Source organism: Aquarana catesbeiana, linkage group LG04, assembly GCF_042186555.1.
Source record: "Aquarana catesbeiana isolate 2022-GZ linkage group LG04, ASM4218655v1, whole genome shotgun sequence".
Classification (NCBI taxonomy): Eukaryota; Metazoa; Chordata; class Amphibia; order Anura; family Ranidae; genus Aquarana; species Aquarana catesbeiana.
Genome location: NC_133327.1, coordinates 602808319 through 602820370, shown reverse-complemented (window position 1 = coordinate 602820370; position 12052 = coordinate 602808319). Strand labels below are relative to the sequence as shown.

General features: G+C 41.2%; 1 protein-coding gene across 2 annotated transcripts in view; it reads left to right on the top strand.

Annotated features, from left to right (window-relative positions):
* Nucleotides 1-11773, top strand: part of PPP3R1 (protein phosphatase 3 regulatory subunit B, alpha) — a 120760-nt gene extending 108987 nt beyond the window's left edge. For both annotated transcript variants that reach the window (XM_073628222.1, XM_073628223.1), the window contains exons 4-6: nucleotides 1820-1879; nucleotides 7428-7612; nucleotides 10225-11773. In XM_073628222.1, the coding sequence (XP_073484323.1) occupies nucleotides 1820-1879; nucleotides 7428-7612; nucleotides 10225-10272 (293 nt within the window). In that variant the 3' untranslated portion in view covers nucleotides 10273-11773. The remainder of the gene's footprint in view (nucleotides 1-1819; nucleotides 1880-7427; nucleotides 7613-10224) is intronic.
* Nucleotides 11774-12052: the final 279 nt, after the last annotated feature.

Here is a 12052-nt window from a genome sequence, read left to right as displayed (position 1 = left end):
TATGAGGTACACCTTGCTAGTACCGGGTTAGACCCCATTTTGCCTTTATTAGTGGCATAGATTCAACAAGGTGTTGTAAACATTCCTCAGGGATTTTGGTCCATGTTGATATGATAGCATCAGACAGTTGCTGCAGATTTGTCAGCTGCACGTGTGTGTGTGTGTATGTATGTATGTATGTATGTATGTATGTGTGTGTGTATATATATATATATATATATATATATATATATATATATGTGTATGTATGTGTATATATGTATATATATATATGTGTGTGTATGTGTGTGTATATATGTATATATATATATATATATATATATATATATATATATATATATATATATATATATATACACACACACACAATTATAATATATATGGCAGCAGTGTGATAAGAGGAAGGGGGCCAGAGAGCCGGAGCAGTGTGTGTGTGTGTGTATAAGGCAGAGGTGTGGTGAGGGGGCGGGGGCAGAGACAGCGAAGTGTGTGTGTGTGTGTGTAAGGCATGTAAATTTGTTAGTGGTCCATGAGATTCACAATTGTGCATTTAGTGGTCTGTGAGATCCAAAAGGTTGGTGATCACTGCTTTAAGACATATGCATCAAACGTATGTGTAAGACGCATAAGAGTTGTGACCAAATTGTTTTATCCCCTGTATGTAAAAATGTAAAGAGCGAGAGAGCCACAAGTGCGTTGAATTCCATTCATAGATTGAATTTGTCTTTACGATCGGCGTTACTCATGTGAACATCTCCTGAAAACAAATCTTGAAGGTGAATGTTACAAAATTAAAGGGGTTGTAAAGGTAAAAATTTTTTTTTTTTTAAAATAACAAACATGTTATACTTACCTTCACTGTGCAGCTCGTTCTGCACAGAGTGGCCCCGAACCTGGTCTTCTGGGGTCCCTCGGCGGCTGTTTCAGCTCCTCCCCGCAAGCATTAACCACCTTAATGCGAGCTCCCTCGCATGGTGGTTAGTGCTTGCGGGCGCGCTCCCGTGATACAGCCGGCGGCTATAGCCGCTCACTGTATCACTCGGCCCCGCCCCCCAGCGCGCCGCGTCATTGGATGTGATTGACAGCAGCGCGAGCCAATGGCTGCGCTGCTTCCAATCCATCCACTGTAGCCAATCAGCGGCCAGGGTGAGCGGAGGAATAGATGTCGGGAACGAGAAGCTGACTTTCGAGGCGTCAGGTAAGTAAAACAGGGGGGCTGGGGGCGGCGGTATTGTCAGAAGTTTTTTCACCTTAATGCATAGAATGCATTAAGGTGAAAAAATTTTTACCTTTACAACCCCTTTAAGTCAAGATATACATTCAGTGGAAATAATAAAGGTATAGAAGGCATAGAAGATACATCCCCTCCCTAATCAATCGGAAGCTGTCACAAGCAGGGCCCTCTAAAGCCTATTTTGTAACTGTACTGTATCCTTTATACTATAAAGCACTACACAAACTGTTGGCGTTATATACAGTAAATCGTGATTAATAAAAAACAGTGGTTGTCGGACAGATCCATGTTCTCTGAGTAACAATACGAACCACTCGGTGGAAGTCGTCATCCCCCAGTGCTTTGTGATACCTGTAGTAGGCTCCAGTTATAAATGGGCCTGAGGGGAAGGGTTTTCTCCATTTGCTTTCTACAACAGCCAGTCAGATTCCACTTTGCTTCCCTACATGCTGTGCACATTAGAAATGTCTTATTTATTGATCTCTTATGTTTGTTTTTAAATCCTACACCCATTGGCAATAAATTACAGCATTGTCCAAGATATGTCAACAATTTTAAAATTGCGATCCTTTTTGTTTTTTGCAGAATTTATTGAAGGCGTTTCTCAGTTCAGTGTAAAGGGTGACAAGGAACAGAAACTGAGGTGTAAGTATTACATGTAGTGTATGTATGTGGGTAGTCGTGTGAAAGCCTCTGACACATTTATTTCAGACATGGGGACATTATGTGCATCTGGTTTTTAGAGGCTGTCCTGCAGCATTCCTCTGTGCGCTAACATAATGCTACAAGCACTGAAGATGCAGTCTATACAAACCTGTTTCTTAGTATACTGCAAACGCCCCCTCTGATCTTTATTAAATATGAATATTAAAATCTTTGCTTATGTACAGTAGCTCACAAAAGTGAGTACACCCCTCACATTTTTGTAAATATTTTATTATATCTTTTCTTGTGACAACACTAAAGACATGACACTTTGCTACAATGTAAAGAAGTGAGTGTACGCCTTCTGGGACAACAGCCATGCAGACATATTTGATGCAGTGTGCGGCGTATGGTCTGAGCACTGACAGGCTGACCCACCACCCCTTCAACCTCTGCAGCAATGCTGGCAGCACTCGTATGTCTATTTCCCAAAGACAACCTCTGGATATGACGCTGAGCACGTGCACTTCTTTGGTCGGCCATGGCGAGGCCTGTTCTCAGTGGAACCTGTCCTGTTAAACCGCTGTATGGTCTTGGCCACCGTGCTGCAGCTCAGTTTCAGGGTCTTGGCAATCTTTTTATAGCCTAGGTCAGTGATGACGAACCTTGGCACCCCAGATGTTTGGGAACTACATTTCCCATGATGCTCATGCACACAGCAAGGTAGTTGAGCATCATGGGAAATGTAGTTCCAAAACATCTGGGGTGCCAAGGCTCACCATCACTGGCCTAGGCCATCTTTATGTAGAGCAACAGGTCTTTTTTTAGATCCTCAGAGAGTTCTTTACCATGAGGTGCCATGTTGAACTGCCAGTGACCACTATGAGAGAGTGAGAGCGATAACACCAAATTTAACACACCTGCTCCCCATTCACACCTGAGACCTTGTAACACTAATGAGTTGCATGACATCGGGGAGGAAAAATGGCTAATTGGGCCCAATTTGGACATTTTTACTTAGGGTATACTAACTTTTTTTTGCCAGCGGTTTAGATATTAATGGCTGTGTGTTGAGTTATTTTTAGGGGACAGCAAATTTACACTGTGTTATAAGCTGTACACTCACTACTCTTCTTTGGCGCAAATTGTCATTTCTTCAGTGTTGTCACATGAAAAGATATAATAAAATATTTACAAAAATGTGAGGGATGCACTCACTTTTGTTGGATACTGTATTTTCACTGCAAACATGACATTTCCCTTACTCTGATAAACATTAATATATAGGAGCTGAATTGGGGTGGTAAAATTGTTGTCGGGTTGACAAGTTTTTGCAGTGTTTTTTTTTTTTTTTTTTTTCTTTTTTTTTAATCTTGATTTGGATCACCCAGCACAATGATCGTTTTTTATTTTTCTTCTCCATAGAAAAGGAAAATATTGATTTGGTTTGCAACATGTCAAATATATCTAGATGTGTTTAAAGTATAACTAAAGGCAAAACTTTTTTTTTTGGACAGAATGGAGATGTATTAGAATACCAGTCAGGTTTTTATTGCTACTTTTTGCTATAATACATATCAAAAAAATATATAAAAAAAAACCTAACGTATTCAGCAGTTTAGGCCGATATATATATTCTCCATATTTTTGGTAAAAAGAATCGCAATAGGCGTATATTGATTGGTTTGCGCAAAAGTTATTGCGTCTACAAAGATAGATTTAAGGACTTTTATTGTTTTTACTGGTAATGGCGGCGATCTGCCATATTTAGCGGGATTGTGGTGGACAAATCTGATCCCAAATGACACTTTTTGGAGACCAGTGACATTATTGCATTGATCAGTGCTATAAAAATGCACTGATCAATGTAAAAATGACACTGGCAGGTAAGGGGTTAACACTAGGGGGCGATCAAGGGGTTAAGTGTGTACTAACTGTAGGAGGGATGGGATTACTGGGACATGACAGAAATCACTGTTCCCGATCACTAGGAACAGTAGATCTCTGTCATGTCACTAGGCAGAGCGGGGGATCGCCTTGTTTACATAGGCAGTTCCACGTTCTGCCTCTCCTCACCCGATCACGGGTTGCTGGCAGACATAGAGTCCGTGGGTCGGCTAGTGATTAAAAGTGAAACTAAAAACAATTTTGGGCTCCCCAGAACAGTAATAGTGCTTGGGGGCCCCAAGAAATTCCCATAATTTACAGGGATTTCCTCTCGCCTCCTATTTTGGCTATGGGACAGTGAGTGAAGATAAATCTCCCTAATGGGACACACTGCAAAAAATACAGATTATAACACTATCCAAAATTAAGAAAAAGACACACTATATTGTCAAAAATTTTGGGACACCTGCCTTTACACGCACCTTAAATTTAATGGTATCCCAGTCTTAGTCCGTAGGGTTCAACATTGAGTTGGCCCACCCTTTTTGCAGCTATAACAGCTTCATCTCTTCTGGGAAGGCTGTCCACAAGGTTTAGGAGTGTGTCTATGGGAATGTTTGACTATTCTTCCAGAAGTGCATTTGTGAGGTCAGGCACTGATATTGGATAAGAAGGCCTGGCTCGCAGTCTCCACTCTGATTCATCCCAAAGGTGTTCTGTTGGGTTAAGGTCAGGACTTTGTGCAGGCCAGTCAAGTTCCTCCACCCAAACTCGCTCATCCATGACTTTATGGACCTTGCTTTGTGCACTGGTGTGCAGTCATGTTGGAACAGGAAGGGGCCATCCCCAAACTGTTCCCATGAAGTTGGGAGTAAGAAATTGTCCAAAATTTCTTGGTATGCTGACGCCTTAAGAGTTCCTCTCACTGGAACTAAGGGGCCAAGCCCAACTCCTGAAAAACAACCTAACACCATAATCGCCCCTCCACCAAATGATTTGGACCAGTGCACAAGGCAAGGCTCATAGACATGGAGGAGCGCATTTGGGGTGGAGGAACATGACTGGCCTGCACAGAGTCCTTACTTTAACCTGATAGAACACCTTTGGGATGAATTAGTGCGGAGACTGCGAGCCAGGCCTTCTTGTCCAACATCAGTGACCTCACAAATGTGCTTCTGGAAGAATGGTCAAATATTCCCATAGACGCACTCCTAAACCTTGTGAACACGTGCGTATAAAGACTGGTGTCCCAATACTTTTGGTAATAGTGTAGTTCTACTTCAACTTTTGTAAGCACTTTGCTGTAAAACTTTACATGGCCTAAATATAACAAGATGAATCTAAAAATTTGCATTGCTTGCTTTTTAGTAAAATGTATCATCTTAATGTGCGAGTGTGGTAGGGATGGTAGATAGCCCTGTTTGGAGACTGATGTGTATGGTTAATGATATGCAATTTAAAGTGGACCTGGGCAGAACATACAAAGCAATATGCTTGCTGCTGATTAGGCAACATTGCTAATGTGCAGCACTGGTGCTGTCTCAGTGCCACTCGCTGTCCTGATCCTCTGCCAGTGTACCCTTGAGGGCTTCAGGTGAGTTCTCTGTACTTAATTTTCCAGGAGGTTTTACCAGCTCCAAGTGTAAGGGAAATAATAAAGTATCAATTTGGATATAGAATAGCCCTCTTTACTTTTTCAAAAAAAAAATATTAAATTTCAGTTGAACAGTCTTTTGATACCATCTGTCTACGTTGGGCATTTGTTGAACTAGAGCCCAAAGTGTTTTTGAGTCTATGGAATGCAGCGCTGTATCCAGGTTTCAACGTCTTTGCTATTTCTGGCCCATTCAGGATGTGTGATGTCAAATAGATTGGTTCTTTTACTTGTGCACCTGAATGTCGGAAGGGAATAATTGAGCTTGAGCTCAAGCCTTTATTCTTTACTGGTGCTTAGTCAAAGTAGTGAAACAATGAGGTACACAATGGAGCTAGTGTGTAACAAATCCTCCATGCAGGAAAATTCCCATTTTGCATTTAATGGCAGTAAAAGCATCCTAAATTGCCCAGATATTATTGTGAGTGGCAAAATGAGCTCCCTACAATTTCAGCACACTTTGCTCTCTTATTAGTGGAAATGAACTCCAGAGAGACCCTTGTTCCAGAGCAGCACCTGTAATAAAACCTAGGCCTTGTATAAAAGTGTAGTTAGAACTATTGTCCCATAGCAGAAGTCCAATTCAAAATAGAATGAAGGCCTTAGTTCGGTTACTTCAGAGCAATACAGACACCTTTACTATTGACGCTTTGAAACATGAGGTACATTGTGCACTTGCTTCTCCTCCAATTTCCTGGAAATGGGGACCATCATCATTACTAGTTTTTAGGCATAAGCGCATACACCAATCAGCCATAACTGTATGATCACCCACCTAATATTGAGTATGTTCCTGCATTTACCACTAAAAGGGTTCCTTTTGCCATCCAAAACAGCCCTGACCCATCCAGACATAGTGCCACTATACCTCTGAAGGTACTCTGGTGTCTGGCATCAAGTCGTAAGTAGCATATCTTTTAACGTGACTGTAAATGCGTTATTTTTTTTAATAGGTTTCTACTTACCTGCTCTGTGGAATGGAATCGCACGGAGCGGCCCCCAACCTCCCTTTTGGGTTTCCCAGCTCCCCCTCCTCTGGTGAGTGCCCCCATAGAAAACCACTTTCTATGGGGGCACTCATGCTGGCTCGATCCGGGCCTCACTGTCTATAAGACAGTGGGACTCTGCCCCGCCACCCGATCCCTTGTCCCTGGCTTTGATTGACAGCAGCAGGCACCAATAGCTCTCGCTGCCTCAGTAAAGCCTGTGAGGCCAGGAAGTGAGGAGAGAGAACAGACGAGCACAGCTCTGGATCAAATGAGGGCTCAGGTAAGTATAAGGTGGCCTAAAAATGGTTTACCTTCTTGAGAAGGGAGCTGTGACTCTGCTTGGGTGCCCCCATAGCAAGCTGCTTGCTGTGGGGTCATTGAACAGGAGGGAGGGGCCAGAAGTACCAAAGACGAACCCAAGAAGAGGAGGATCTGGGCTGCTATGTAAGGGTCTGGCTGTCATGCTGTTCCTCTAACTTCAATCCTTTCAGTTGATGACTAGAAGAAAGAATGCAGATCAATTAAAAAAAATCCTTATCTGCATAGTTATTCTATGTTTTGTTAAAAACTATTAAACAAAAAGTGTGAGCTTGACATAGGGCTGGGGAAAGAATAGAGTTGAGAGGTCAAATCGATTAAAATTTTCAGCAAATCGTTTTTTTTTTTTTCCACCAGGACCGGCGCTGACACCGCGCCGCTCCTGAGGAGTTGTGGGCAGCCTGAAGCTGTGGCCTCGCCTAAAAACTTCTGCCCGCAGCTTCTCAGGACTGGTGCAGTGTCCATCCAAAAATTTTTTTTTTTTGGAGAAAATCGCCCAGCTCTAGCTTGACAGCCGGGCAACAAGCATTTGCACAAGACCTCAAAAATGGCAGCCATTATACTTGTTTCAGGAAAGGTTTCCAGTAATAGACTAGTATAGATAAAAGTAACAAAAGTCTACAAAAATATGGAGCACTTGGGAGCTTTGCTTTGGTATCAGTGAAAGCATTTTGACGGTTCTTGTTTTCTCCTCTACCAGTTGCTTTCCGTATATATGACATGGACAAGGATGGCTATATCTCAAACGGCGAGCTTTTCCAGGTGTTGAAGATGATGGTCGGAAACAACCTCAAGGACACACAGTTACAACAAATAGTAGATAAAACAATTATCAATGCAGATAAAGATGGTGATGGGAGAATATCTTTTGAGGAATTCTGTGCTGTGAGTATGGGTTAGGAATATTCTTGTCTGTGCTCTTTATTTCTAGTGGATGCAGTCAGCTAGTCCTAGCCGAAAGTTCATCTGCTCTGTTGAGTGATAGGGAACACTCTGAAAAGAGTTGAACTCTTCAGGAATTTGCCACCTCTCCAATTTCAAGATACTGGCAGTTTTTTGTTTTTTTTTCCCTTTTTCTTTTTCTTTTTTTTTTTTTTCTTTAAAGCTGTAAAGTGATGGGGGGAAAAACATTTATCCTACTTTATCTGGTGTGTAAATGTATAATTGTAAAGTTGCTGTTTACAGTATTTTTGTCTGATTTCTGATTTTTTTTCTGATGTTTGCCAGCAAGAACAGGGTCAAGTAAGGGCAGGAAGGTAGATTTGCACTGAGGGATTTATCTACAAATGATCTCCTCCTTCTCCCGCTGCTGGGCCATTCAGAAAGCGCAGCGCGCTTCATGCATGTGCATTAGGGAACCAGTCGTGAAGCCATAAGGCTTCACTGCTGGGTTCCTCTACTATGAATGGCGGCGGCAGCACCCGGGAGCCGATGGAAACATCGGCTGGGGTGCCGACATCACTGGATTCCAGGACAGGTAAGTGTCCTAATAGTATATGTGTAGCTGTTGACTTTTAAGTGTGTGTTTTATTCATTTTTATTTTTTTTGCATAATTTCATTACAGTGCTTACTGGGGAAAAAAACTGCAAGAAAAGTACTGTGTAATAGCCAACTAATAAAAATAACAGGTTATATTAGGTGTTAGGCTTGGCTCACACTGTTGCGACTTTTATGATCCGACTTGAGACCCAAAGTTGCAGGAGATGTATCTGAGAGCTATGGTTGCACCGATATAAGTATTGGTGCCAATACCAAGCATTTGCCAGAGTACTTGCAAATGCTCCGATGCTTAATCCGATACCTGGACAGTCAGGGACGACCGGTGTGGTGGTGGGGGGGTCTACAATCACAGATCTCTCTGTATACATTTCAATAAAGACAGCTGCTTCTGCTTCTCCCCTCCGTGCTCCTCAGTCCCCCTCTGTCCTCGATCTATCAGAATGGAGAGTGGAGGTTGGTCGTGTCGTCATCTCCCCCCCCCCCCCCCCCCGCTCCCCCCAATTATGTGTTACGTTACCACTCAAACAGCATACCTAAAAAAAAATATATATATATATTTTTCTAAGTCTTACCTTGCTAGTTGGTATGGAACAGGTTAATACATGGGCATCTGCCTGTGTTTAGAATAGTTTGCACTGTGTAATTAGAGGACACATTTGGTTTAGTGCAATAAAATACAATGTACCTTGAAATTTTTAAAGTTTTCACCTTTACAGAAAATATTAACACTGTATAACTTCCTCGCCGCTCCTGGTGTCCACTGTACTCCTCTTGGGTTGCTGTACTGTTAGTGCCATACAGCCAGCGCAGCAGTCTGGGGATTTGAAATCCCCCCTCAGCTCCCTCTCCCCTGTGCAGCACTTCCAGGATTGACCAGAGCATTTCACTGTGCAGGCGCTGACCAATCAGAATCGCTCTGGGCTGTCCCACTGCACAGGAGAGGGGAAAGAGTGGGCATTTCAAATCACCAGGCCACTGGACTGGCTGCATGGCTCAGCATCCCAAGGGGAGTGGGGAAGGTTGTACAGTGTCATCCGTACAGAAAAAGTAAACTAAGACTTATAATCTTTGTAAGGATAGTATGCAAATCTAGTTCACAACTGCTAATCAAGACCCGCCAGGATAGTACGGCCAATTCCTTTTTTTGCTGTGACCAGTGTTTGAGTCCTTAGACACTGAACAGCAGCGCAGCTTTTATGGGGATTATTAGGAACTTAACGCTTTGATATGAAAGGTATGTATGCAGTGGTGGGCTGATAAAAATAATTGTAATTAGAAAGGTGGGAGCTTTTTAAAAGTGCACAATTTTTTCAGGTCATTGACCCACTAAAGCCATAATGAAAATCATGGCCAAGGAACCAACATCTCAGAGCTATTGGAAACTGGTTGACCATACGTGGTTTACATTCCACAGCATTCTGGCAAGGTGTACACTTTGTTTTCTTGTTCAGATCTATGCCTTCCAGGTTCAGAATAACCCCTATGGTGATTGGTCAAAGCCTATAACACTAACTTATTGTCCATTGAGCAGGCAGGGTTCAAAGTACATCCAGCAGCACTGGGCGGACAGCCAAAGAAAGCTGCTGCCACTGCCACCAACCTGTCATTGAAGGTATAGGGCAGTGATGGCGAACCTTGCCACCCCAGATGTTTTGGAACTGCATTTCCCATGATGCTCAACTACACTGCAGAGTGCATGAGCATCATGGGAAATATAGTTCCAAAACATCTGCCATCACTGGTATAGGGCTTGGCTGTAGTGAGCTGCTCACGGGTGGTGAAGTAGCTGCAGGAATCAGCAGATTCCTCTGCTGTAATTTGCACTGGTGCTAGTCACCCGTGTGAATGTAGCCCTAAAGTTTCAAAGATGTGTTCGATTAGCTATAATGTTTTATAAGCATGTACTGATTTATCTGCTTAAGTCCAGCACAAGCCTTAATATATTATAAACCTATACTAAATTTTTCTGACATCCCGGTTGTCCTCTCTTCTGCAGGTCGTAGGTGGTTTAGATATCCACAAAAAGATGGTGGTCGATGTGTGATTCTTCAGAACAACATCCAACACTTATGCTTTCTTCTCCATCTCTGAAGATCTGCTCAAGACGTCCAGCAACGCTCTCTGTGTATTTTAAATGGAAGTATTTTTCTCTGTGAAGCCACATTTTCCAACATGAGCCTCATGAAGCCAACTTAAGTGTTATTGAACTTTTTATTCTCTCAATAACTTGGTGTAGCACTTTAAAGTCTGAAGGACAGCACAGTGGGGAGGAGCATATCGGTGTGATGGAGAAAAAGAAGGGAGTTGGCTTTTTTCTATTTATTTTGTTTCCTCATCTTTTATAAACAAGAATTATATATAAAACTTTCTATGTAGTCATTAGGTGGGCTTTAATTTAATTACTTGAGTAAAAGAAACAACAAAATAAAAACTAGAGTAAAAAGTGCCAAGCAGAACATAAGCCGTTCAATACGTGAATATAAATCCTTACTTTTATTTCACACAGTTTTATATATATATATATATATATTGTAGAAGAATGTATACTTTGAACTGGGTGTCTGGTCAATATGTTTCGTATCTTGTGATTATTTTTTTTTGTATATTAACTGGTTGATCAACTCTGTTGCATCCTGTTAATCTACTTAAGTTTTTTTTTTTTTTTAACACAGGAAATTTGTATGTTAATTTATACATGTTAATATATTACCAGGGACTGTGTCTCTTGCTTTTTTTTTTTTTTTTTTTTTTTTTTTTTTTTTTAATAGTTGAATGTTACTGCCAAGTGAAGAACTGTTAATGCATATAGCAACTGCACAGAACCTATATCTCCTGCTTTCCAGAGTTGCTAAAGCAAGTCACCCAAATTGTACTATTCTATCAGTTGCAGCAGCTGCAATAGGTATACAACACTTTGAGGACCCCCGTCCCGTTTTATAGAAGCAGATTTGACAGAATTCGGGATTTATTCACTCATACCTGCCAACTAAATTGAACAGACTACTGCAGGCAGCACGACTGGTAACGATCTATGTACATTGGTTATAGGAGAGGTTCTTTGTCCTGGTGGAATGTTTTCTGTTACTTTATGTGAAAATACGACATTCTGTTCTGCTCTGTCCATAATTACTCCCATCATGTGTGATATAAAAGTAGTGAGACACTCTAATTTTTTTCCACCTCTCCTTTTTTCTGCTGTGGTACTATTGGATGGAAAACAAGTAAAACCAAACCGAGACATATTATATATATATAATTTTTTTTTTTTTTTTTTTTGCTCTTGAAAGCATATCCATTTTATTAGTCATTTAGTAAGAGCAGGTAAAAATATTGCCTGCTTGCCATAGCTGTTCCTTCAACTGAGTGCTGCACACCATGGGCTCTGTCTGTGCGAGAGAAATCAAGGTGCTTGGTGTCCTTGCATGACATGGAGTTTTGCATGTAGATCGATTTTTTTGAAATGTTCCTCTTGTTTACATAATTTGCATTATATATAAATATATATATATAAATATTAAACTAAAAAAAAAAAAAAAAAAAAGAAATTGCCAAACTTTGGTACATGTTGATGTTCAATAACATAAAAAAAAATCTCCACTACACATTACGTTTGTTCCTCTGGATCAGTCCGTGGTTCATTATCCCAGACAGTGGTCTTCTGTTCCAGTGTCAGCTGCCATGTGCTCTGCTACAAGGGGGATTTAGTCTTTTGTGAATTTATTATTTTTTGTACATACATTGTGTTTAAACATTTTAGCAGATGCTATCTATTTCTAATGCTTGTGCATACATTGGCTGACTTTCAGATAGCAAGCATTTCTTTA